This window comes from Ooceraea biroi, chromosome 11 (genome assembly GCF_003672135.1).
Source record: "Ooceraea biroi isolate clonal line C1 chromosome 11, Obir_v5.4, whole genome shotgun sequence".
NCBI lineage: Eukaryota > Metazoa > Arthropoda > Insecta > Hymenoptera > Formicidae > Ooceraea > Ooceraea biroi.
Window position 1 is genome coordinate 11,800,777 of NC_039516.1, and position 25,259 is coordinate 11,826,035.

The 25,259-nt window shown below is 41.5% G+C and overlaps 3 protein-coding genes and 1 long non-coding RNA gene across 6 annotated transcripts; 1 reads left to right on the forward strand and 3 right to left on the reverse strand.

Moving 5' to 3' along the window:
- Nucleotides 1-2,762: 2,762 nt before the first annotated feature.
- Nucleotides 2,763-8,378, reverse strand: LOC105278649 (merlin). Of its 2 annotated transcripts, XM_011337872.3 has the most exons (9): nt 7,895-8,378; nt 7,654-7,783; nt 7,365-7,570; nt 6,654-6,881; nt 6,316-6,525; nt 6,107-6,213; nt 4,387-4,516; nt 3,917-4,252; nt 3,368-3,745 (listed from the first exon to the last, which is right to left on the reverse strand). In XM_011337872.3, exons 1-9 carry the CDS (start codon nt 7,979-7,981, stop codon nt 3,368-3,370), a joined length of 1,812 nt encoding a protein of 603 aa, XP_011336174.1. In that variant the 5' UTR covers nt 7,982-8,378. The 2 variants fall into 2 exon arrangements, with proteins under 2 accessions (XP_011336173.1, XP_011336174.1); XM_011337871.2 differs by having other exon boundaries at nt 2,763-3,745; nt 6,107-6,525; nt 7,895-7,981.
- A 111-nt stretch (nt 8,379-8,489) lies between these two features.
- LOC105278650 (40S ribosomal protein S23) lies at nt 8,490-9,386 on the reverse strand. Its single transcript, XM_011337873.3, has 3 exons — nt 9,288-9,386; nt 9,052-9,211; nt 8,490-8,964 (listed from the first exon to the last, which is right to left on the reverse strand). The coding sequence occupies exons 1-3, from the start codon at nt 9,289-9,291 to the stop codon at nt 8,697-8,699; spliced, it is 432 nt and encodes a 143-aa protein (XP_011336175.1). The 5' UTR covers nt 9,292-9,386; the 3' UTR covers nt 8,490-8,696.
- A 109-nt stretch (nt 9,387-9,495) lies between these two features.
- LOC105278651 lies at nt 9,496-11,685 on the forward strand. The gene is made up of 2 exons (XR_893808.3): nt 9,496-9,711; nt 11,247-11,685. It is a non-coding gene; the product is annotated as an uncharacterized LOC105278651 (long non-coding RNA).
- Nucleotides 10,223-24,959, reverse strand: LOC105278652 (death-inducer obliterator 1). 2 transcript variants are annotated; one of them, XM_026973863.1, is made up of 15 exons: nt 24,839-24,959; nt 24,466-24,723; nt 23,965-24,215; nt 23,715-23,883; nt 23,129-23,434; nt 22,369-23,055; nt 21,868-22,272; nt 21,029-21,106; nt 20,671-20,795; nt 19,186-19,502; nt 18,818-19,053; nt 17,823-18,269; nt 17,460-17,599; nt 14,766-17,342; nt 10,223-13,848 (listed from the first exon to the last, which is right to left on the reverse strand). In XM_026973863.1, exons 1-15 carry the CDS (start codon nt 24,957-24,959, stop codon nt 12,967-12,969), a joined length of 6,999 nt encoding a protein of 2,332 aa, XP_026829664.1. In that variant the 3' UTR covers nt 10,223-12,966. The 2 variants fall into 2 exon arrangements, with proteins under 2 accessions (XP_026829664.1, XP_026829665.1); XM_026973864.1 differs by lacking the exon at nt 21,029-21,106.
- Between the last annotated feature and the right edge of the window lie 300 nt (nt 24,960-25,259).

Sequence of the window (25,259 nt, forward strand, 5' to 3'; positions counted from 1 at the left end):
CAGACTGTATTTCATGACTTTACAGCGTATATCGAGTAGCAAAGTATCTCTATCACTAAGTGATCTGCGCTTATAACAATTTTTACAAACTTACTAAAAATGTAGAAGCTTAGGTATTTAAACAGTTAGATTATCATCGTAAAGTAATGATAATATAAAATGTATGTCGAGTACAGTGAGGAATAACATTCCAGAATAATTCATATACTTCTAGTGCATAATCTCTTAAATGTCGAGCCCTAAGTGCACATGAAACGCTTAGACTAATTACTGGCTATGTACAAAGAAGAGAATCTAAAAAAAACATAAAACCTTAATCGAATAAAAGCTGGCTCGTATAACGTAATAAGGCACATTTTTCTTAAAAATACGTAGAATCTTTAGTAACACGCGAAGTGATTTTGTTAGTATGTATAAGAAAATGTCAATTTTTTTATAATTTTCATTTCTGACATTCGTATATACACGTATACGATCGAGGCATAATCATTAAAAAATGCCGGCATTTATAATAATTGACGTAGTATCATGTTACGATAGTATTGTGCAACACACACACACGCACATGCTATATGTATAATTAATTAGAAATAGTCAAGCATTAAACAGCATAATTAATTACTAATTGTATATGTAGAATACTGAGCGTCGTAAGCGGTATCAATTAACATTAACAATTTCTTTAATTAACTTGAGATTTAAAAAATTATGTCAAAACTGTTTTGCCGATTAATAACAAAAAAATGGAATAACAAGTTAATATAAAATTGCCACATTCACTGGTATTTCCTTATGTAATACACAATACTGATCAATTATGTGCCCCTAATTGCTTTTTTATATCCGTACGACAAACATGCGTAACTCAATTAGTCCAAACAATCGAGCACGCATTTGCTGTTCGTAAAGGTTACAATTTTTATCAACATTTTATACTTTAGATTTGAAAGATAGGTTCCACGTTTAGTATCCACATTTGAGTTTATAATTATGTGTATACATAGATCACAGATAATAATGCAAATTTGGCTTGGAGATTTAATGAGGGAAGAAAATGAGGGAATTTATATATAAAGATATATATCCCAGACCTCTCGCACATCATCGTTAATAGCAAATTTCTGAAATTATATATTTTTCTATATATATTTCTAAATAACACTTCTAACACCAAAGCATCGAGACTGAAATAATTTTTAACGAAAAGCATTTAAAGTTAGCTAAATAACTAGCGAGTTTTAAGATAAAAAAATTAAATTATCTAAAATTCACATTGCATAATAGGTCTAGGATATTTTATATTTTTCTATCCATCTTCTTAATATCTATACTATACTCATTATTACTACATATATACGGAACAATATATGTATATTGACGTACAATTTTTGTATCAAAAATCATTAGAAACAAAATTTAAAAGATAGATGTTAAACACGTGTACTCAATGGTATCATTCGTATTTCTTTAGATAGATTAAATATATAGGCACGTATAATATATGAAAAACTTAATTTCTATTAGGCACCGGATTAACTCGATTGATCCCTACGAATAAGTTTACAACAATTTCGAAGCAAACGATTCTTTTTCTATAAAAATATAATTATCTACAGTATTCCATATTATAAACTCCCTGTTGCCGAACTCGGTTACTTATTTAAATTCAAAACTTGATATAATTTTAGCAAGAAACTCGTCGCAGAAAGCGGGATGTACATACAGATCCAAATAGTCCTAATTTCCAACTCGCTCGGTTTCCAGAAAAAATGCACGTGGCCAATAGGAGAATGTGAAGAGCCATTCTTCTTGAAGAACGGCTCCCTCCTTCCCATTTGTGGAAACCGAGCGAGTTGGAAATTAGGACTATTTGGATCTGGGTACATCCCTCTTTCTACGACGAGTTTCTTGCTGAAATTATACCAAGTTTTGAATTTAAACTGGACAATGCTGAGCGTGATAGAATCGATGTTACTTTAGTTACTTATTCATTATTTTTTAAAATACTATTTAGTAATTACAGTGTGCAGAAAAAATATGGATACATTTATACAGGGTGTCCCGGGTTTTAACCGACAAACTGCGGGAGCATATTCTACTAGTGGAAATAAGAAAAAATTCTTATATCGAGTTTGCTTAGAAATGCTTTATTACAAAGTTATAAACCAATATTGAAAAGAAATATGAGATAAGTAACAACGGAACATAGTGTAGAATTTGGAAGGTCGAAGATGTTTATGTTATGTGTATTCACATGTATTCATGTTCACTATGTTGAAACGATTCAGTATGATTGTTACTTTCACAACAGTAGCTGTTAGATTTCAATCGTCGTGTGAACTAGCAATTACTATCAGAATGCCAAAAGTATTTTCAAATGAGGAATACACTGATATTCATTTCGTGTACGGAATATGTGACGGAAATGCACGAGCTGCCGTACGAGAGTATCAACGTAGATTTCCTAACAGGAGAGTACCAGATAGATTTAAAGCAACGAATTACTAATTCAGTTACTGAGATGCAACAAAATTTTCAGGAATGTCGTACTGTAACAAATTCTGTACTACGTCGATGTCTAGCTTGTATCGATGTGCAAGGACAACATTTTGAAATGTGTCACTAAATCATTGCGTAGATAATTTTTATTTTTGTGAAAACATCCGTTGTTACTTATCTCATATTTCTTTTCAATATTGGTTTATAACTTTGTAATAAAGCATTTCTAAGCAAACTCGATATAAGAATTTTTTCTTATTTCCACTAGTAGAATATGCTCCCGCAGTTTGTCGGTTAAAACCCGGGACACCCTGTATATTCAAATATGAAAATGGTAGATTCACATTAAATTGTTCGATGCATAGGCACATATTTCAATTGAATCGAGTGAACAGTTGCGTACCTCAAGCATTTCGCTTTCATTTGCATTAGCATGACAATTTCTCTAATCATTTTTCATTGTAACATTGTAACAAGGACAGCAGATGCAGATATCTTGTACATACAAAATTGATAGTTTCAAATAAAATTTGTTATCATAATCTTTAATTATGAAACCTATTACGAAACCTGCGTAAAAAAACTAACTTTTAAAATAATCTCTGCCAAAAGATACTATTAAAGTTTAGCTTGTGATTAAGAAATCTGATGCAGCAAGGCTAAGATAGCAACGTACCTACGCAATTAGTACTGCACATGCACATCGTATTGCAGTACTATATCGTGCTGCACTGTACTGTACGCAACGTATTCTTGAGTATTCTATAACGTATACACTTGTGTCTACATAGTCTTTTTAATTTCTCAAATTGAATTGAATGCGTTACTAATCGCCTTACGAGTGTCATTAATCCATGTGCAATAAAAATTACAGCTCCTCGAAGAAGGCGACTCGAGCCTTAGTCGATCCGGACTTCACCTTTTTCAGAGTGCTATACTTATTCTCACCGAGTCGGACTTGCTCCTCGTGCAACTGGTCCAATTCGCATTGCTTCTCACCGACCTTCATAACTTCGATCTCGGAGCGCAGTTCCCGTAGTTGTTCCTGCAGGTGCTTGCTCTTCTCCCAGTAATCGACCCTCTCCTTCTCGATCTCCAGTGACAACTGGTCGACGTCCCCATCAGCAATGAGATCGTACGATGTCAGATCGGGTGAGAGCGGCTCCGCCTCCAGTTGCAGAGTCTGAAGATCCGCTTGCAGGTCTGACGGAAGCACTTGCGTCGATGGGAATAAGTTTGGCACCGGCTGCAAACAGATTAAGCAACGTTCGTTAGAAGTACACGTGAAGTGTAACTTTGTATGTAACAATTATGTTGTAAGATACAAAAAATTGTATAAATGACTAAAAATTATGTAATTTTCTTTCTTGTTGCAATGTTTACGAATGTATGAATGTATGAACACTGATGCACTTACAGCTATAGTAGCGGCGTAGGCGTTTCTACTGAGGAACTCGAGCAGCTTCTCCTTAGCTTCCTTCTCGGCGATTCTTGCGCGTAACAGCTCGTCCTTCAATTTTTCCGCTTCGGCAGCCCTGCGTTCGGACTCTTGGACCAATCTTTCCGTCAACAATTCAGCTTCTCTAGTCTTCCGTTCCAAGTGAACCTTCTCCTCTTCAGTCTTCATGTTGTTCAGCCGTATACGCGTGATCTCTTGCTCGGCCTCCGATGCTTTCTGGCTTAAAAGCATTGCTTCCTCTTCGGCCACGCGACTTTTCTCAGCCAAAAGGTCCGCCGTCTCTTCGGATCTTCTCTAAAAAGCGCGAAATTTATTTAAAAAGATAGAAAACTTCCATTAGATTTCTATTAGACTAATTTACATTTTTTTGTATTCATAGTTATTAATTTTTATGTTATATCTTCTCGTTGATCTTTATAATATCTTACAAGAGCTTCGTTTGCAAGCCGTATCTCCTCCTGGTACTGTAGAAGTCGCTGTTCCATTGCAGCCTTTTCCCTCTCGGCTGCCTCTCTTAATTGTTTCTCTCGGGCTAATTTATTCCTTTCAATTTGCCTCCTAATAAAATCACAATTATTTTTATAAAAAGATGTCAAATTAAAAGTTTTAAGGAAGATACAATTTCAGATCAATCATTAAATTACTAAATAGCACATATATATATATATTTTTTTTGTTATATTACATATTTTCTTGATAAATTTCTAAAAATTTACTGACCTTCAGAGGAATATGTCTAAATCTCACTTATAAAAAAAAGTGATCACATATTCTATAAAATTCTATAAAATTAGCCAAAAGAAAGAAAAAACCAAATCGTTTAAACAACCAAACTAGCAATTTATTCGTATAATCACGACGTTTTGACCACAAATTTGGTCCTTATCAAGTGAATGACAGTAATAAAAATAAAAGTCCCTTTCTGTATAAAACAATAAACAACAAAAAATAATGTGAAAAATTATTAGCTCTGGTACAACTGTCAAATTTCAAAAACTACTTACTTCCAGAAAAAGACTTTAACAAAGAACATAGCACGAGTGTGAGCGAAGGTAAGCCACGTCCGTAAGAGGCAGAGGTCAGCAAACAAGTAATATAGAAGATAAATAGTAGATTGCTATGTATTTAGAACCGTATCATAAACACAAGGCAGGTTCTCAATATCCTTGTGTAGCTTGATGGAATTCTCATGTCGTTTGATAAAAATCATTTCAGCAATCTCTCTTTTTCGTAGGTGTCTTTCATTATGTAAAACATGAACATTAGTCCAGTTAAATTCATGGTTGTACGTATTACGGTGTTTGCTAACAACTGACCAATTACTCTCGCCTTTCTTTATGTCAGATCTGTCAGATTCCTTAACTCTTGTGTCAAGGTGCCGTTTTGTTTGGCCTATATAACATGCATTACAATTTTCACAATCGATTTTGTAAACAACATTGGTTTTGCTACTATTGTTAAGAGTATCTTTACCCAACTTAATGACACAGTCCAGTTTTTTGTTAACAGTGTGAACAACACTCATCCCGCAACGCTTCAATATGTTACCTATCTCGTGACTAAAACCTTTGACAAATGGAATACAAACTCGGTTACGATTAATGTTTATGTCCTTATTTACAAGTGTATCGTCATTATTTACACTATTAGTGTCTTTATGTACAATATGCTTAAAAAAAGAAAGAAAAAAGCCCAATTTACATATTGATCGTACGTGTAAACACCGTTCATATTTTACTCAAAATATCTTTACTATTAGCATTTAAATTAATATATTATTAATCTCATTATTTCCGATACATTTTTACTTTCCGACTATGTATTTTGTTAGAAATAAAATGACAGTTATCGTGCAAGCTTAAATACAAAAACAGCATTTTAATAAACTTGTCAATCCAAACCAAACTAGAAATAACAAAAACTACATTTGTTATCCATTTATACATGTGTCAAACACCACTGACTGTTTTATAAATACAGTAATATGAAAATTATATACCATTTGCATCTAAATATACGTTAATTAAAGCCCTAAGTGTAAGTAATGTTATACATCAATTAAGATCTGTCCTTGGAAAAAGAAAAAACTAAAACAACTGTAACACGAAAGCAAAATTTATTTACGACAGGTAATACAGGATTACTTGCCTGGATTTTTCTTCCTTGGCCTGCGCCTTCATCTGCTGCACCTCCATGGAGTCCGGCTTGCGTCTCCTCATAAACAGATCGTGGTTGCCAATACACAGGTCCAGGATCTTAACAAATAATACGTGAGCAACTTTGTCACTGTTACGCTCGTCGAACCCTAAAGCTATCAAACCCTTCACCCAGCTGCCAACATCTGACTGTTTCTTTACCAGTTTGTTCATGCGAACTTTCTGTGAGAAGAACACGAAGTTCGGCGACGTCTTCTCCACGGGCTTGATCACGAACTTCTTGTCGTCGAAGCTAATGTGACGGATTTCCGACCACGTGAACGTGGTCTTCGGTGCTAGTTTATTCTCCTTCTCGTAGATGTTCAATCCCAGCGCCGTTACGCCCAGCCAAAGATCTGTTTCCTTCTTATTCTGCAATAGCAAGGCGACGCGAGGCGGCGTCAGGAATTTTACCGGCAAAATTTTCAGAGAGTTAACGAGATGAGTCATTGACGATAACGATATCGCAAATGTTATCATATTAACGCGTTGATACTTACGCTAATAGGAAAATAATTTACGCCGTACATATCGAGATCCTGAGCAATCTTGAGATACTCCATTTCCGCTTCGTCTCGAGACATACCACGATGATCGGCGTACCAGATTTTTATCCTGTCCTCCCACATTTCCGCGGTCATCTGATATTGATCGATAACTCTTTGCGGCAGCAAATCCTCGCTGGCAAGCATCCCCGGACGATATGAAACCTCGTCGTAATCGCCGTACTGACAATTAAAGTACAAATTGCCATTTCATTCACTACGGATGCACTTTACGTAACGATTGATGAATTAACTTAATTTTAGCTTCGATCTTTGTAAGATTAACTTTTCTAATAACATATCCACAGGCAGTACACAAGTATAGAATCGTATATGCAAGTACTATTATACAATAGTGCTTGTATACGTGTATCAAACATATAGAGAGATAAAATGGACGAAATCCAAAATCTACTTGTTAAAAATAGTATCGCGACAGAAGTGAATTAATAATTGGACCCGCGCCTAGTCATTAACGTAAAACAAGTCTGCACATACACAGGAAGTTTATTGTTCCAGATTTAATTAAAAAATGCAGCTTGCTGATTAACTGGACGTATTAATTAGTGCTGCTGCACAGATATAGCACATATTGTAGTATTATCTCAAAGTTGCTGCATGCAAAAAAATTGATTTCGCCACGATCTATTTTTTATAACAACGTACCTTTGCTTGGACAGCATAGGAAGCAAGTAACACGGAAGCCTCAGGCGGGCAATAAATGTCCATGGACAGTATGGCCTGCTTGACTTGGAGGAAGAACAAATGCTGAGTGACCTCTTGCACGAGCTCCTCGGCAACATCCTCGGGGTAAAATTTTGCCAGGAACATGAACGGCGTCGTTGGCTGTTGCGAGATGCCTTGATCTTGGACTACAATCATCAGTTCATCGTTATCACATTGATAACACAACTAGACCTATGACTTTTTGCAAACAGCATCCGACTGAAATCACCTTTCTTGTCGAGCTTCAGCCAGGAGATGAAACCCTTCGCATCCTCGTACTGAAGCCCAAAGTACCAGGTTTCTCGGAGTCCTATCGTGCGGCATACCAGGTCGAACAAGTCCCTGCCTGTCGATCTCCACTGTCGAAAATCGATCGATTCGCATTAACGGGATTGTTAATGTATTAATAAAACCAGCCAGGTAACGGGGAATCCGCAGAACGCGTGCACTGCGTGCGAACGATCACTAACCTCCAGATTGAACTCGAGCTCCGCATCCAGAGTGCAGACCTTCACGGGGAAGGACTTCCCAGACTTCTTTCTGCGGAACGGCGACATCCTTACTTCTCGCTGCGCTCATTCGACATCGCAAGTGAACAGTGCACCATTACGTGATCCGCTGATCGCAAGGGAACGCGCGAGATGCTGGGTCGGGGTCCGCGATGCTGCCGAGAAACATCTCAGCGCGGCGTCGACATTGTCATGACTCCCCCGTCCGCAGATGGGAGCAAACTGGGCGAATCGCGCGATTATAACCTAATCTACCTACGGGCTACGGCGCGCTCCCGACATAACCAATGCGACGCGAAACGTTAATCGGCAGACGCGACTCGAGCATCTGACGTCTCTACTCGCGCGTGTTCGCGCAATCACGTCCTGTCTGACTCGCTAATTTCATACATGATAGCACATTTGATATTTTCGCGAGTGTAACTGGCATGATCATTAGTGTGTGTGTGTACGTGTGCGCTGCTGATTCGTTTGGCGCCGCTTACGGAACGATCATACACCCTTTTACTGTACCCGCATTAGACACTCGATCGATAAAAAAGTGCAAAATGTAATCCGTGTATATTTAATTTATTAGATATAGCAGATTTGCTGTTTCCGTAATCCTAGGAATTATAATAGCTTTATAACTACGTGTGTCATATATATTTTTACAGATCTTTTTATATTAAATTAAAGAAAAATTATAATAAAATTAAAACAGGATATAGATCTTCAATTTACACTGATATTTGTAGACGTGCGGTAGCTGAAAATTAATAACTTAAGATCTGGGTCGTTCCTTCTTTTCCTTGTAGAGCGCAAGAAGAGAAACGTTGGCGACTTTCACTACCTTAAACCTTACTCCGGGAATATCACCCACGGCATGACCCTTACGGCCGAAACCCGCCACTAATACCTCATCGTTCTCTTCAATGTTGTTGAGACATCCGTCACGTGGAACGAACGCTGTGATCTTCTTGCCGTTTTTGATTAGCTGTACTCGGACGCACTTTCGGATAGCTGAATTAGGTTGCTTAGCTTCTACACCTCTGCGCAAAGAGTAAGACCAGTAATGTACGTACAAGTGTTTGCAAAATTATAAATTGCGTATAAATTGCATGTGTCATGCTGCGTACACTTTCTCCAACACGATGCCCTTGGCATGGGAAGCACCGCCGAAGGGATTAGCCTTCCACCTAGTTCCCAAATGCGCCTTCTTGTAGTCTTTGTCATTCCATCGCTGCTCGCGTCTGTGATTTGTGTGCTTTCGAGCCGTGCGAAGACCCCTTGGTTTACCTGCAAAACAAAGTGAACGCTTCGTAATTATTATTTAAAAAAATACAGTAATAATAAAAGGCTCATATAACCATACCCATTTCAGCCGGCCGTGTGTTCAAAATTGATCGCAACTGAGAAGACTCATTTCCATGATGAGCCACTCATAAATATACTTATCCGGTGTGCGGAGAATGTCATAGTTCCATTCGCAGCTTATGCAAAAGTAACTAGCGGATTATGTTAGTTATTTTTGCGCTGCAAAACAAAAAGCATCATTGGATTTTATTGCTCCACGATTGACGCTTGATTCATAGTGCATTGTAGATTATGGTTGATTGTCGTGTGTCTTATGACTTCCTAACCTCTTGCACTGTGCCATGCATCTGAACGAAGAATAATTTTGATTAATTGACTACTTTGGAGCAAACGATATTTAATAGGAAGAAGAGCTTTCGAGGAAGAACTGCGAGGGGGCAAAACAAGAGACCGATGCACGCACGACAAGGAATCAACAAATCGTAAAAGCTTTTTATATTAACAAATTTCTTGCCATTCTTGCCATTATAAATAACATTTTAATTTTCATTTTGAATTTCCTCATTTTTAATGCTTGCTACAGGCTTGTCTTCCATAAAATGAGAGCACAAAAAATTATAAGAATGTTTACGTTATTATAATAAAAATGTAGGAGAAAGCAATCTTTATTCTAAGATCTGCATGAAAAATAATTATATAATTAACAAGACGTAAAATTACAAATTATACAGTGAATCTTGATCTATTTTTGAAATATAGTTTTAATTAAAGAAAACAAAGTAATCAATGTAAAAACATTGTGTGATAAATACAATCAAAGCTTTCAATAAAATAGAATATATTTTATATATATTTTTTTTTACGTTTTAATTAATAGTACATTGATTTGACATCTTGAAATAATTCTTTGGGGAATAGCTAAAGAAATTAAAGAACTAAATTTTTTATGGGCAAAATCAGAAGTGAAACGGGAATAAAATAAAAAGTTTGTCATTTCTTTTCTCTTATTCTATATTATACCAGTTATTATACGCTAGTTTGAAATATCGTTATAAACGTTACATATTGCATCTCGGAATGCGTGCTGCTCACAAGCGTAAAGAAATGATTAATTAATTAAAAACAAACATCTCGTACGTAACTATCTTTATGATTAAGATTAATATTAGTAGTGACACAGTACATAATAATGAAGAATTGCTGCGTTACATCAGCCGAGGATCGCAGTACAAAATGGATGATAAAGTAATGTGGCTAATCCTTACAAGATAATCCTTAAACATAGATAATGCAGAACAAACGTATAATATAATCCATGTAAATGATACGTATGCTATATTATAGTGTACCATAATATTAGTGTGTCGCGTTCTCGAAGTTAAATCGGTAAATTAACCGATAGCGTCATAGCCTGATACTCTGCAATCGAAAATTCAGTAGTTTTCACTAACGTCCACTTTTATTCGCCGACGTGAACTATATTGCAGACGAACTCAACTCCAGCCTGACAGTTGTTTTTCAGTTATTATTCTATGCCACATTTCGTGTTCTACTCGCAGACAATAGAAAACGTTGGAAGAGACCGGCGAGAATGCGTACGCAAAATACAGAAATCAGTTGGCTACATTTTTGTGCTAAATCCCGCGTTTTAAATGAGGAAACTCAAAAATATGTGAGACAAACAAATATGTGAAAGAAACGTGTTGTATATGCGTTCGTTACCATACCGATGAGAGCACCTTACAACATTCTCAATTTTCTCACCATTATTCGAACATACCAAAGTACAAAACTAAATATCTTGAAAGAATGATATCGCAGAAATATATCGCAGAAGCTTTACAAGATACAAACATAAATTTCTACCTGTCACCGGTGTGAGCGCTTAAAAATCTAGCTAAAAATACAGTTACAATATAGCATTTCACGCATTTTTATGCCACATGATACGTGCTCATCTAACTAATCACATATATAAAATTAAACGCTCTGAATAATGATATATTATTGATTCCAGTAGTTAGAGTTTTCATGTTATGGAAGAGAAAGAGAGAGAGATAGAGATAGAGAAAGAGAGGTAAACTTACAATTAGCATTTTATGTATGCACATATATGAAATGCACGCCTATGCATGCAATAATAACTGCGCTGTACACGAATTCTCGCGAATTTACAGTCAAATTGCATGTCTGTGCTTGTATAATCGGATCGCTTGCATTTGCAATCGGATCGACCGCAAGCATTCTCACGAACTAATACATCGCTTCTAAGCACAGGATGTCATCTTGAAACGCAGCCGTTCTCTCTCGGTGTCAGAGATATCGCAGTGACAACTGATTAAATCTAGTAAAATATTCGATAATGAACTCCTCAAGAAAATTTAGAACAAACTTGTGTACACGTGTGCATATTACTTTGCATTTCGTGAAATAAAATTTCATCATTTCTCTCCTGTCGACCTCTGGCAAATATTTCCTATTATTATTATTATTAAATTATTTCCTGCCGAGCAAAAATGTGTAGACTAAAAGTCGATCGCATCGCGCCCAAGCCAAGCGTTTCGATCTTCTGAAATTGACATCCCGCGTATCCGACCTCCGAGCGTTAATAGAGCCTCCGCTTATCATTGATACGGACAGGTGACCAGTTTTTAATAAAATATATTACAGAAAAACTTCGACACGCTTATATACATACACATGTAATATATGTACATATATATATACCCATCACGCTGCTGGGTATCGTGTATAAGCGCAACGCGATCATCACTACTTAGTTTTTATTTACCCTTTCGCTTTGGTATTTACAAGGATAACATGCGATGGCGATATCCATACACACGCAGTCACGCGAAACCGTCTCGCCACGTCTCGCGTTCACGTCTCTACTGGCACGTCAGTTAGGCGCGATCATGTTCTTCTTTTTAACGGTTTTCTTGATGCCTGCTCCTATACCTGCGGTGGTGTGTCGGTGTGTCGTTAACGTAACTGCTCTCGCGTGTGTCGCTTACGCCTAACGCGAACGGAGAGATGTATACTCACTGAACTTACCTAGGTACCTCGCGAAACATTTTCCTGCGTCATCCCCGCGGAGAACGTCGCCGGGATTAACATCGAACTCTGAAAGCCGGGAAATGACTCTCGCAAGGTACGTGCTCGTGAACGAGTGCTTCCGTGAGGAATTAATTCGCTTCGACGTTTGGACAGAGTAATGGATGGACGATTCTGGAAGTAGGAATAGAATCGCTCTCTTTTGCGGATCGAGTCCATATCGATACAAATGCCACTGTACGACGCACCAGGTTTTCCTCCCTCGCATACAAGCGGGACAAGAGGACGCTCTATCTCTACCGCAATGTATCTCGTTGGAAGTACGCTACGCTCCGCCCGGGAACTCGCTCCCAGCGTAACGAGTTGACGAATATTGAACGCAAACGCGCGCGACCATTCGCCTCTGCGGGCACGTGGACCTCGCTTACACACACACACACGCACACAAATATATCTCGCAGGCAACTTGCCAAGATACGCGTTACAATTTTCCCTCGGTATGGGTACGTCGCAAATTTATGTTACAAGTTACAGCAAGGCTTCGCAGTTTACCGCTTCCCCGAGCGCCGTCGCGGCGGAGAGTAAAATTATAATATTCTGGACGCACGTCCCCGAACGCGCGTTAACGATAACACGATCGTTGAGTAGCGTAGAAAGATTATAATGCCATCGCGGAGGCAGACTTATTCGGATGGTCCTTGACCCCAACGCGACTTAGTCCTTGGTACTTTAGCAGGTAAAGTGCTGTCGTTCACCTTTCGCTTTATATTGACCACGATGCCGCTCTTGCTCGAGACCTTCGAGAGGGGCGCGGCCGTCGGTGCCGTCGCCGTGGACGACGCCCCTTTCGAGGCGTCTATCGTCGGCGGGGTCGACGGGAACGCCGGGAAATCCTCGTCCTCGAGACCGGGCGGCTTCGGCTGCTCCGGAGCGAAAGTCTTCTTGAACGAGTCCGGAAGACTTGGCTTGTACGGTTCCAGCACCGGTTCCGAAGGGAGCGAGATCGACGAGAGAGCTTGGGGCGGCGGCGTCACCGGGGAGTCGCTTATCGGGCCGACAGGCGGTGGCGTCAACACGAGGCCAGTACTGCCAGGAGATGCGAGCAGTGACGGTGGTGGCACGGCCATGCTGGGCGCTACCGTTGCCGCCGCGACTGCCGCCAACTCTTCCTCTGCTTTCCGGATTAGATCCAGATCGCTTAGGCTGCTCAGCGTGCTCTTACTCTCCTTCGGCGCATCCGGCGACACCTTCTCCGACTGACCGATCCTGGAAGAAGACGGTGAATACCTGCTTGTGTTCTGGTAGAGCGACGTGGTGCTAGCCGTGGGCAAGAACGACGCGCTGGGTTTCGACGGAAGGTAGGGGTCCACTTTGGAGGATTCCTGCCGCTTCACGTTCGCCAGGATCTCTTGCAGATTCGGCGGTATGGTGATGTCCGACACCTTGTCGAGGATCGGCTGCGCGAACTTGCTGATACTCGACGGCGGAGGCGGGGTGAAGGAGCGCGCGTCCGACGGACTGTAGGCTTCCTCGCAGTCGTTGCTCGGCGGATCCAATCCCAAACCCTGAAACGAAGCAAGAAAAACATAAACAGAGTGATAAGCGATACCAGTAAAAAATTGATAATACGCGCGATAATCAGGCTCGTATCGTTGCTCAATGCTGCGATAACATCATCGATCATCGATATACGAGCAACGATAATTCTATTATTATGTGTTTTATCGATGTAAAAATTATTTAAAATTAAGCTATTAAGTGGGATATTATTAAACATGTAGATACGAGATGTTACATCCAATTGAAAATTAAAAAGGTGATACTAAAACTTAATATTCTCGTCACTCACTCTCGGTACTTGCGGAACTTTGCCTGCTCTTGCATTCTTTAACTACATTGTTAAGTATAATTATCACTAAAAGAGGAAATAAAGAGCTACTAACAGATTTCTACTTCAGTCAAGATACCGGCTGATCAATTATTTGAGACGAATATACATACAGTTACATATATACACACACGTATATGTACATGTCGCGCGCATTTCGCACCGCGTTTACCGAACTCGTGATTAATCACACGAATTTCACCGGATTCGCAATGCTCCTCCACTCTTCGTCTCGTGATATACGACCGTGATATTAATTCAACTACGAGAAATATCGTACAATTTATTTACAATGTATTTACATCCAGCTACATGCCGTGCGACACTAGAATATCGAAGCTGTCTCATTGCTCCCGTTGCTAAATCGTTCGATTTTTCAGGTTGAAACGTGTCGATCGTTTCCAACGCAATTAAATCCCGCATTCGAGCAAATCCATCCAGAAGTAAGAATCTAAAAAGCAGCTCGAGGAGTCGGATCGGGATGCGTGTGGGACGGGTGAGAGATGAAAATTCAATTTTATTTACATCAAGACAAATAGAGAGATGATGACAACAATCGAGATCGCGGGAAGTAAGCCTTATGAAAATTCTCACCGGCAGAGTCGGCGTCGCTTCGTCGAGAAACGACGAGCTAATATTCTGTATTTGTTGCTTCTGCTCCTCGATCTGTTGCTTCTGCTCCTCGATCTGCCGATTCAACTCGTCCATCTTCCTCTGCAACTCCGTGGAATTCTTGCTGGACGACGAGAGGATGACGCTGTTGTCGGTGACGGCCTCCAGCTCGTTCACGTCGTCGTCCATCTCTCCAGGACTGTACGGCTCGTCGCCGTCATCGTCCAACGTGACTTTGCCGGGCGACGAGGTCAAGTCGATCTTCGACGATAACTCGGGCACTATTTTGCATATGGTCGCGGTGTCGATTATGCCGCGCGACATACCTATGTGCGCCTTGTTCAGAGATTCTAGGGTCATCTGCGTCACCGTGGTCTTCTCCTTCGCGGACTCCAGCGCGGGTGCCTTGTGATATAGCATGGGTGACGAGGACGAGGGTGGCGGTGACGAAGTCTTCGGCACACTGACCAATGGCGGAGTGTAACTTCGGTCGGACTCCTTCTTCGCCACCTTCGCGGGCACGACCGGCGGTACCGCCATCAGCCGTTTCTTCTTGTTGCGTACTATAATGCCGAGGAGCAGATGCGGCCGATTCTCCTCGAATCCGGGCCCGGTGAGCGGCAGCAGAACCGGCGGCACTACACTCTGGCTCGAGAACGGCATTATGTAGAAGTCCTTGATATTTTTCGAGACATTACCTACGACGCCCAGGCGACTCCTACTGTTTAAATAGCTGTACAGAGTTATATACGGGATCTTCTCCTCGTCGTTCGCAGCCGTCAATCTGATGACCAAGATCTCCTTCGAGCCAGTCCGTTTCATTTTCGAGATGTAGTCCCACACCGTCTCGTGACTGATCCTACCGACGACGTCAACGGTGTCCGGCAAATCGTCCATCAGGTCCTTCGCATTGCCGCTCACTTCTTGTGCAGTTATGAAGAACTTGGCGACGTCGATCATATTGACGAAACCGCGCCAGACGGTGTGCCAAGCTCCCTTCGCGGAGGTTTCCTTGTCGACCTCCTGCTCCTTCTCTCTTTCCGGCTCCTCGTTTATATCGGGTGTCTTGATCGTGACCGTGGAGCTGGGCTCTCTGTCCGACACGTCCGAGTCGTTTCCATCGAGCGTGTTCGTCGTCGCTTCGTCTTCTATGTGACGCCACAGGCGATCCTCGATCGGCTTCTCCGCCGCGGGCGGCGGCGAGCCGTCCTTCTTCTTCTCCGGGTCCCTCTTGCGATCTTCCTCCCTCTTATCAACGTCCTTGAGCTCGATGCTTTCGCTGTGATTCCTCAAACGAGTGTCGTTACCCTTGTGTCGATCCTTCTGCCGGCCTCTCTCCCTGCTCTCCCTCCTGCCGACCTTATCCCGATCTTTATTCCGATCTCGTTCCTTGTCCTTCTCCCTGTCCTTGTCGCGTCTGCTCTCCTTGTTTCGGTTGGACTTGCGTTCCTTGCTCTTGTCTCGCGTCTTGCTGCGGTCCCGGCTGTGACGATGCCGACTGTGACTCCTCTCCCGCCGTTCTTTGCCCTTGACCTTGCTGCTGTCGCGCTCTCTGCCTCTCTCCTTGTCCTTTCTCCTCCGCTCGTCCGTGCCCTTGGATTTCTTCGCGTCCGCTCGCGACTTCGGTCTGTCCTCCTTGTCCTTGTCCTTCTCCGTGCCGTCGATCGTAGAACTGATGCTGTCGCCGCTGTTCAATGCAGTGACGATGTCCTGCACCGGCGTCTTGGGATCGACGTGATCGATGCCACCGTCGTTCTCGATTATCTGCTCGCCCTTGTGAGTCTTCACGACAATCGACTTGGCTTGAGCCATCAGATCGAGCTCGTTTTTCTTTATCATCTCCAACTGGTGCTTCGTTTCCTTCTCCCGCCACTCGGCCAGCTCCTGACTGGCCATCTCGTCCGGGCTCAATCTCACCACCGCGTCCGGCGTCAACGAGCGGTCCGCGATCTTCCGGAACAACGTCAGATTCTTCGTGTCTTTAATGTTGAACACGAGGCTTCTGTACTTCGCTTTGTACTTCGAACCGGTGTCTTTGAAGTATTTATACATTTCGAGTTCTATGTTGAATGCCAGATCGGCAATCTCCTCGTCCGACAGTTTCAAATCTTCCGTCTCCTTTATACGACTCGACAGTAACTCCGTCAGCGTCTTTCGGATGTTCACTCGTATAGGCTCCGCCTCCGGTTTCCTCACCGGCGTCAGTTTCGTTTGCTGCTTCGACTGGGAAGGCGACGGCTTCGTCTCTTGCTTCTTAACTAGTACCGGCTTCGGCGAACCTGCCGCTTGGACCCGCACCTGTGTCGGTGTTGCGACTTGCGTCTTCGGTGTTGCCACTTTCAATATCGCGGCAGTTTTTCCCGGCGTTGTCGCGATTATCGTCTGCTTCAACTGCGCCGACTTGTTGTTCGATGACACGGTTACCTGCTGCTGCGTAGCTGGAATTATCGTAATTTTCTTACTGGCTGTCAGGATGGTTTGCTTCGATCCAGCTACCTTCGCGTAGATCATCTTTGGTATGGTTTGCACTTTAACTGGCGACAGTTGCGTTATTTTCGCCTGAAAACAGAGATTTGTCCAGAGATTTGCGTGATCCATCCAAATACTTTACATAATCTGATACCTAAAGATTTGAAAATTCAATTTCCCGTGTGTAATATGTCATTTTATACGTACAGTTTTCCCGGATGTTTGAATCTGCGTGACGAGTTTCCCACCTATCTGAAGCGTATTAATATTATTAGCTCCTATCACTTCGAAAGTTGGATTGTCTTTCAGCCATGTCCGCAGATTCGACCTCGTAGGAGCGTCTGCACCTATATACGACAAATTTATGTACGTTAAGTCTGCATCGGACTACGTATTAGAGATCGAGACTGCGAGCTGACGATTGGATCAATCAAAACGTCACCCGCTACATTTTAATTGCTCAATTCTCAATCTCCGAGTCGCAATCTTCAATGCATAGTCTGATATGGGCTAAATAGAGGCACATCGCGTGGACATCATCTACGTTCCATGGATCATCTTTCTACTTACCAGTAAGAACTTTACCAGTTTTTCTGTCGAAAACTATAACTCGAGCCTCGCTTTTCAGCTTCGCAGCGTCCGTGATTAGCGACTTGGTCGATTTCGATCCCGTAGCAGGCGTAGCAGGTTTGTCCTTGGTTAAAGTTTCTTGCGCATGCGCGAGAATACACGCGTCTGAGCAGTAAATGCTCGAGTTTCTGGCTTCCTTCTTGCAAACGACGCACTGCATTGTGCCGGAGACTGGAGCGATGCCGTTGTCAGTGGAGGAGCTCGACGAGGGCACTTCTTTCGCCGGTAGCACAGCCTGCAACACCGAACTCTCACTGCTCGGATCGATCTTCGTCTTCTGTTTTCCAGGCACCGACTGCGAACCCGACTTCGCCTTCTCCTCCTCGGCTTTTTTCCTCAGACAATTCGGGCAGACCCATTCGATGCCCTTTTCCTCCATTTGCTGGCCTATTGTACACATATAGAATAAATAGCACTGAATGGTTTCGTTTCGTATTAATTAAAGACTTATTAATAAAAGACTATAAAATATTCAAGAGGGCATGTCAGCACTACCCAACAGATATTACAATACTGAGAGAGAAAACGGTCAAAAAGCAAAACTAATTTTTTCGAGTTTTGACTTTGTTTCGCTTCTTTTCTCTCTCAGTGTTGTATTTTGTATTATCCGTTGGGTAGTGCTGACATGCCCTCTTGAATATTTTATAGTCTTTTAAAGTTGTTTTCTGCCGGTAAGTAGGTTATTAATTGTAATGTTAATTTTTTATTGATCTATTTTAGAAAGCGACTTTATATAATATTTTTGAATTTTTCACGCTTGAGAAGGACCGAGATTTTTGTGTCGAAACGTTGCGCGATTGGTCGCTATCTGTATAGCCAATCTTGTCGTCGTATTAAATAAATTTTCAAATCTACAAGATATTAATCCTAACTGCGAAAGATGTATGCAAAATGTCCGGCAAGATTAGGATCAAATTTACATAGCGCTTACTTACCCATGGCTTTGCTGACGTGCACGCATTTCCCGTGGAACCAGTCTTCGCAAACGTCGCAGCATATCATGAATCGATTGTTATGCGGTCGTTTGCAGATACACCATAATCGATCTGGATCGTCCTCCGAGTCTGAATTATCCTCTTCGTCGTCCTCGTCGTCCTCGTCCTCCTCCTCATTCGCGCCCGTTCTTAGCTCTTCCTTCGTTTGTACCAGCTGAACTTGCTGACCTTGCGGGCTAATTTCGATAAATAAAAAGTTCTGATTAGAAGTCTCCTGGTATCCATCCACGCAAAAGAAACTCTAATGATTAAACCGATTAAATTATTTATTTGACGCAACTAAATTATTTATTTAAGATGTAACTCACGTAAACTTTTCCACTTTTTTTATCGGTTCGGAATTTTTCTGTGGCGTCTCAGCTTTTGCCTGCAACCGTTTGCTTCTGGTGGCAGGTGCTTCGATGGGCGGTAACGTGATCACACGACCACCGCGAACAATCTGAATCGGTTCTTTGTCATCTTTCTTTTTGCCCATCTCTTTCGACGTGTTCATTGAAGCGGCCGGTGTCACTTCTCCGGGCTTCGATTCTTGTGATTCTTGTTCGCTTGGCATTAACGTAGGAGCAAGTATGCTACTCGTTGCTAACGGTTCCGACACTGGTGGTGCAGGATCAACCAATGCAGGCTGTGTAGAATCCATAGGATGACAATAAAACTTTAATGAACTGTTATAACCAATTTTCTAAGTACCTTAATCATTCTTTCTTACTAAATTAATACATAAATTTATGTTAATTTGTAAATTATTATTTAACACTATTAGTAAATAATACTTTTTTTTGAGCTTGCTTGCATTGTTGACCACGATCAACTTCTACGCTTTACATAATGTAAAATTCATGATAAATTTAGCAATCAGATTGTTGATCAAAACTCCGTTTTATTTTTGTTACAAAAATACCACAGGTTTTATCGATTCACCTAAACAGATGAAGTGATTAATGAACGCCAAGTATTTTTGGAAACAATTTTTGTTGTGGGGACTATTAATAGTTAAGAAGGGAAATATGTTTCTTTTAACTTTTGTAGAAGAAATAGTTTTCAACAGTTTTTAACCTTTTGAGTGCGGAGCTCCTCAAGAGGTCATCAGATTGAAACGCTCTGTACGTTAATGACGCACGGCTCGCAGTTACAATTACGCTGTGGACGGAATACTTTTTAATTATGGACGCATATGTGCGTCCATAGTTCACGCCGATAACTTTCTTCAAAAGCGCATGTACGCCCTTAGCACTCAAAGGGTTGAACAAGTTTCAGGTATATTCATTGCAAATTTTAATTTGCACGTGTTTATTTCTAACGTCTTTATAAAAGGAACATTGTTTTTGTACAATTTTTTGTAAAAAATATATGTACATACATTTTTGTAAAAAATATATGAACATATATATATATATATAGATATATATACATATACACAGGCACTAATGTAGCGCCTTGCCTTACAATAACACTTGACACTCGTACTCAAAAGGATTTGAACATGCTGCTGTGTTTAAGTGCTATGTTTAACTGCCTATGTTTACTGTCTAAAAAACTGTACAAAAATATTTTTATCTTTTCTTCGATTCTATTCTAACATAATTAATATATTACCTATTCAATTTTCTTTTTTTGTACATCGAACCTGATCAATTGATGACAAAAAAGGACTAATGTAATATTCGAAAATAATAATTATAAATTTAAAATACAAAATCCTGTAAAAAATCCTGAAAATGTAAAAAATATGTACATGCACGTGTACATGCATGTTTCAAAGTATTAATATTTTAAAAGTGAATGATATTTACGTGTTCCGTTAAATCCACTCCAAAGTGTTCCTGCAATAATAATGCTTCGGCAAGCAGTTCTTCCTCGTGCTTACTGGCCTCCATTTCTAAAGTAGCCAATAGATGTTCCTCTCCCTCTATCCCACCTTTAACAGACACGTAAACAGATTCTGTCTATAGCACGACCGTAATATAAATAACGTGCAATGTGTGCTTTAAAGAAAGGAAACAAAAAAAGAAACTAAACGCTAAATCTGAATTACACACACACACACACACACAAGAGAACAACATTGTTGTATAAAAAATCATATGTATATGAAACATCGTTATCTGTAATAAATCGTTATCGTGTAATAAATCGAATAATAAAACTTACTACTTTTAGAAACATGATTTGGAACATGAGGTAGTACCGCAGGTTGTACATTTCCCTCTGATGAAGCAGTATTTGGCACTAAGAAAACATACGACAGCATTGCAAAACACAAATCTTATATGGAGGTACACGTAAGTAATTCCTCGACAAGGTCAACAGAAATTGGAAGAAAGAATAAGAATAAATAGACAATTCAAGACTTCGCTTTAGTACGTCGCTTTCATGTTGCATGCATTATTTATCAAAATTAAGGGGAAGCTGGAGTTGCTAGTGAACTATTTTTTCGCTATAGCGATGGTAATTGCAGTTTCGAAAATTCTCTTTATTGCTTGTGCAGAATAAAAAATCCTTTTCCACAAATGAAGTATAGATAGAAAGAAAGTCCGCTCTACAGGACTTTATATTCAAAATGGAAAAAAGTTAAAAAAGACAAATGCAAGTTTTTAACTTTTTTCCATTTTGAATATAAAGTCCTGTAGAGCGGACTTTCTTTCTACCTATACTTCATTTGTGGAAAAGGATTTTTTATTCTGCATAAGCAATAAAGAGAATTTTCGAAACTGCAATTACCATCGCTATAGTGAAAAAATAGTTCACTAGCAGCTCCAGCATCCCCTTAATATCAAGATTAATTAAAGGGGAATGGAACAGTAGTGATAAAAATTAAGATAAAAAATTTCTACAGCCCTTGCAGTCAAGTATAAATAAGTGTTAAGTGACAATTCACAAATTTAAGAGCCGTACTCGTGAATAAATAGCGCAACCACGCAGCAATCTGGGGAAACGATATTATCACGATAATCTCTCCTGCGTCATGCAGGCTTTACACGTGATATTACCTGAATCCAAGGACGGCGGTAAGTCTTCAGTCACGGGTGGCTTGACTTCCGGCTTTTGTTCGTCCTCTTTCTCCGGCATCGCACTGCTACTACCCTCGTGCCGACTCACTTGCGGCTCCGGCTGAGCAGGCTGCTCTAGACTAGCACTAGGCGCTATCTTCTTACTGGCGACATTGGAGACTGTGTTCTGTGCCACGTCCGAGTCGACCGGGACGCCAACATTCGAGGAAACGGCTGGTGAGACAGGAACGGACGAGCCTGGAGCCGCGGTGTTGTCCGGAAGCTTTCCGTCACTGTTCGAGCCGACTCTTCGGATGATGTCCGGCGTTGAGAAGAGCGCGGGGCCGAGAGTGTCCGCCACGTAGCCCGGAGCTTTCCGAACGTCCTTCTTCAATTTCTTCGCACCTAAACAGATTGTGACAAACATGGATATTTGAAAGACTCGAGGGATTTATTTCAGTTTGCTCTTCATATTGATAACGTAGAAAGGTAGGTACTGACTATCTAACGCTTTGTTTTCCGGGGACTTTACAAGACTCTCCTCCGTTTTCGGAAGTTGCTCCAGCATCGCATCACATTTTCTCTTTTCCTTCTTTATGTCGCTCGGCTTGGTCTTGGTCAACGGTGTGCCGCCGGCTGATGCGGGAGACTTCGACTGCTGCTGCTGCTGCTGCTGCTGCTGCACCGGTAGGCTGGCGGGGGTCGCATTCAGTACAGCTTGCTGCGCCGTGGGCGACTGCGGCAACGTCGCGCTCGTTTGAGCAACCGGTTGCGTGGTGCTCGGGCTCGCTGTCTTAGACGTGACCGGCAACTGTATCAATTTTCCATCTTTGGTTTGGAATATCTTCGTGCCGACTTGATTCACGAATTTTCCCTTGGACACCATTACGGGTTTCTTAAGCCCGACGTTCTTCAGCTCGTTCGTTTTCAGCGGCACTTGTTTCTGCACAAACGTAACCTTCTGCGGACTTCTGCCCTGGCCGGGCTTAGTCAGTATCATGTCGCCTTTAATCATGTTGGCGTTGATCAGATTCGCCTTCACTTGGTTCGTCGTCTGGAGCGGTTTTTCGTGCGCGGCTGACGGCTCCGACACCGACGCCGGGGGCGTTTCCACAAACTGCGGCTCGTCCTTCTTCTTCCCGCCAAGAGACTTGACCTGTCTCTTGCTCTTGGTGGGGCTAAACCTCTCTGAAGACGTTGAAATTACGTTATTTTATTTACGAGGTCAACTTTATGAACTTGCATTGAAGCTTTTACTCACCCGCTTTGTCGTCCTTTTCCGGAGTCTTCATTGCGTTAACAGCAGCGGCCATCTCCATGTCCAAACGTCGCACCTGTTCCATGTCCATCTGCTTGTTCTGGCCTCTTCTTCGTACGGCGGTCATGCTACCACCTCTCGTGGCGATGCCTTTTCGTCCTCCTCGTGCCCTGACGTTGCTCCTTTTCACGCTGCGAGGACCGAAGTCCGAGTCGCTGTCATTGTCAGACGGCGGCTCCGACTCCGAGGATTCCGAGGATGATTCCGTCATCTCGTCCTCCTCTTCTTCCTCGTCGTTCTTACCTTGTGCTGCAAACGTGATTGTATAATAATTAGCAGCCCTTGAAAACTCGAGACTCGAGCTACAAGTCGGAACAACATTTTATTCTAACAATTCAGACAGTAAAAATATGTCCAAAATATATTTTATAAAATTATAAAATATAAAATGTTACTAAATCTGAGAATATATTAATGCATCGCAAAAAAGTCCCAAAAACTTCCGTTATTTCAGATTTAAAAATTTTTCATTTTATCATCGAACTGGAATAAAACTTTTAATTCATTGCAATTATCATTGTTATAATACCTTTAGATACTCCTTGCTGAGCATTCACGTTTCTCGGCATTGGATGTCCTGATACCTGGGGAGTCCCCACGATGCTCGTACTAGCTCTAGAAAGTCCAGTCGTGCTTCCAGGCGTAGACACAGCGGCTTTACGAATCGGTCTACTGATCTGTTTGTTCTGTATTGGTGTCTAATGTGGGAATGTCAACAAAACCACGTGATTAATCAGCTCCACTTTGTCAAATAAAACTAATTAGACAATTACACTTACACTCTTTACGATATTCTTGCTCTTAGCTCCAATGTTATCCGACGCATCATCAACGGATGATGGCATAACTGTCATTCGAGGGGAGGTCGGTTGAGATACGTATCGCACATTATGGGGCTCGGACGAATCATCCGCGACTGGCAACGGATCTCTTGGTATCGGATCGTTGGGCGACAGTCTGCTCGTGTAGCAATGATCCAACTGTATATTGTAGCGTATCGTATTTTGCTGTTCCTCTACCGACAACATATCTAAAAGAAAAACAGATACATGCACACATATGTATATAGAGAAATTCCATGATGATTAAGCTATCAAGCTACATCGAGGAAGCAACGGGTGCATAATATCTGTATAAACGTTTGCACAATGTTCCGAGCTTTACAAAACACATTTGCTTGAGACCACTAACGTAAATAAAGAGTGTTGTACTATACGTAACACGTCACAACAGGATAAGGAGCTATAACTTAACGAAAAAAAAAATAATATATAAAGTACCAAGCATCGCAGTCACATTCTCGCCGAGTATCTGCTTTGCCTCTTCACTTTGGAGAGCTGTCTCTAATCTTTCCAGCTGTTCTGGATCCATCTCCATAAAATCTACCAACCCACCCGGGTCAGTACTGGCATTGCCGCTTACCGAGCTCGTTGTAGGATGCGCGAATGGCGGTGGGTCTACTGTCAAGGTTATGTCCCCATTTTCAGAGTCGCTATGTCCTAGTCTTACTACGCTAACATTACTGCTCGTTTGACTCACTGCAAAACGTCACAGGCAGACTCAGTAATACGCGTAATACAATGGAGACAACTAATTCTTCTGTATACTTCACAGATATTCGTCAGTCGTTAGGTTCCTCCAGTCGCCACTTACTTATCAAGTTCTGCAAGGTTGCCTGATCAACGGAGAGGGTTCCATCGTCATTGACGACAATAATCAACGTATCGTCCTTCTTTTCGGTTTCCTGTGGCTCGATGAAGTATGAGCTAGACATCTTCCTGCCGGAGGAAGAAACGTGGTACTCATCGGTCACAACGGTTCCCCAGAATATGATCCCGTGCAGGGATCAAAGTACCAGAGTTAAGGTTACAGTTACCTCAAGCGTGCACCTTCACACTTGTCGGCGCGCGGTCGGGCGCGTCCGCGTGCTTCGTTTCCCGCGTTTCGCGCCTCGAGGTACGCCACGCGTGCACATGAAATTCTCGCGCGGCGACGAGGAGGGTGCGACGATTATCGCGGCTAGCGCTACTATTGTCACTATATACAACGCGGCGTTGGCTGCGCACAAAGAACG

Bases quoted from the DNA above. Each gene is read 5' to 3' on its own strand.
- LOC105278649 (XM_011337871.2), bottom strand. From the start codon at position 7,981: ATGTCGCCGTTCCGCAGAAAGAAGTCTGGGAAGTCCTTCCCCGTGAAG. The intron at 6,882-7,364 runs GTACGTTGTTAT...TTTAATTGTCAG, and splicing joins CCTATGCTGTCCAAGCAAAG to TACGGCGATTACGACGAGGT. The intron at 4,253-4,386 runs GTAAGATATTAT...CGCGCTTTTTAG, and splicing joins GGCTTGCAAACGAAGCTCTT to AGAAGATCCGAAGAGACGGC.
- LOC105278650 (XM_011337873.3), bottom strand. The intron at 8,965-9,051 runs GTACGCAGCATG...CTCTTTGCGCAG, and splicing joins GGCATCGTGTTGGAGAAAGT to AGGTGTAGAAGCTAAGCAAC.
- LOC105278652 (XM_026973863.1), bottom strand. From the start codon at position 24,959: ATGTCTAGCTCATACTTCATCGAGCCACAGGAAACCGAAAAGAAGGAC. The intron at 23,435-23,714 runs GTATTATAACAA...TCACGTTTGCAG, and splicing joins TCAGCAAGGAGTATCTAAAG to CACAAGGTAAGAACGACGAG. The intron at 13,849-14,765 runs GTGAGAATTTTC...GCTTCGTTTCAG, and splicing joins AAGCGACGCCGACTCTGCCG to GGTTTGGGATTGGATCCGCC.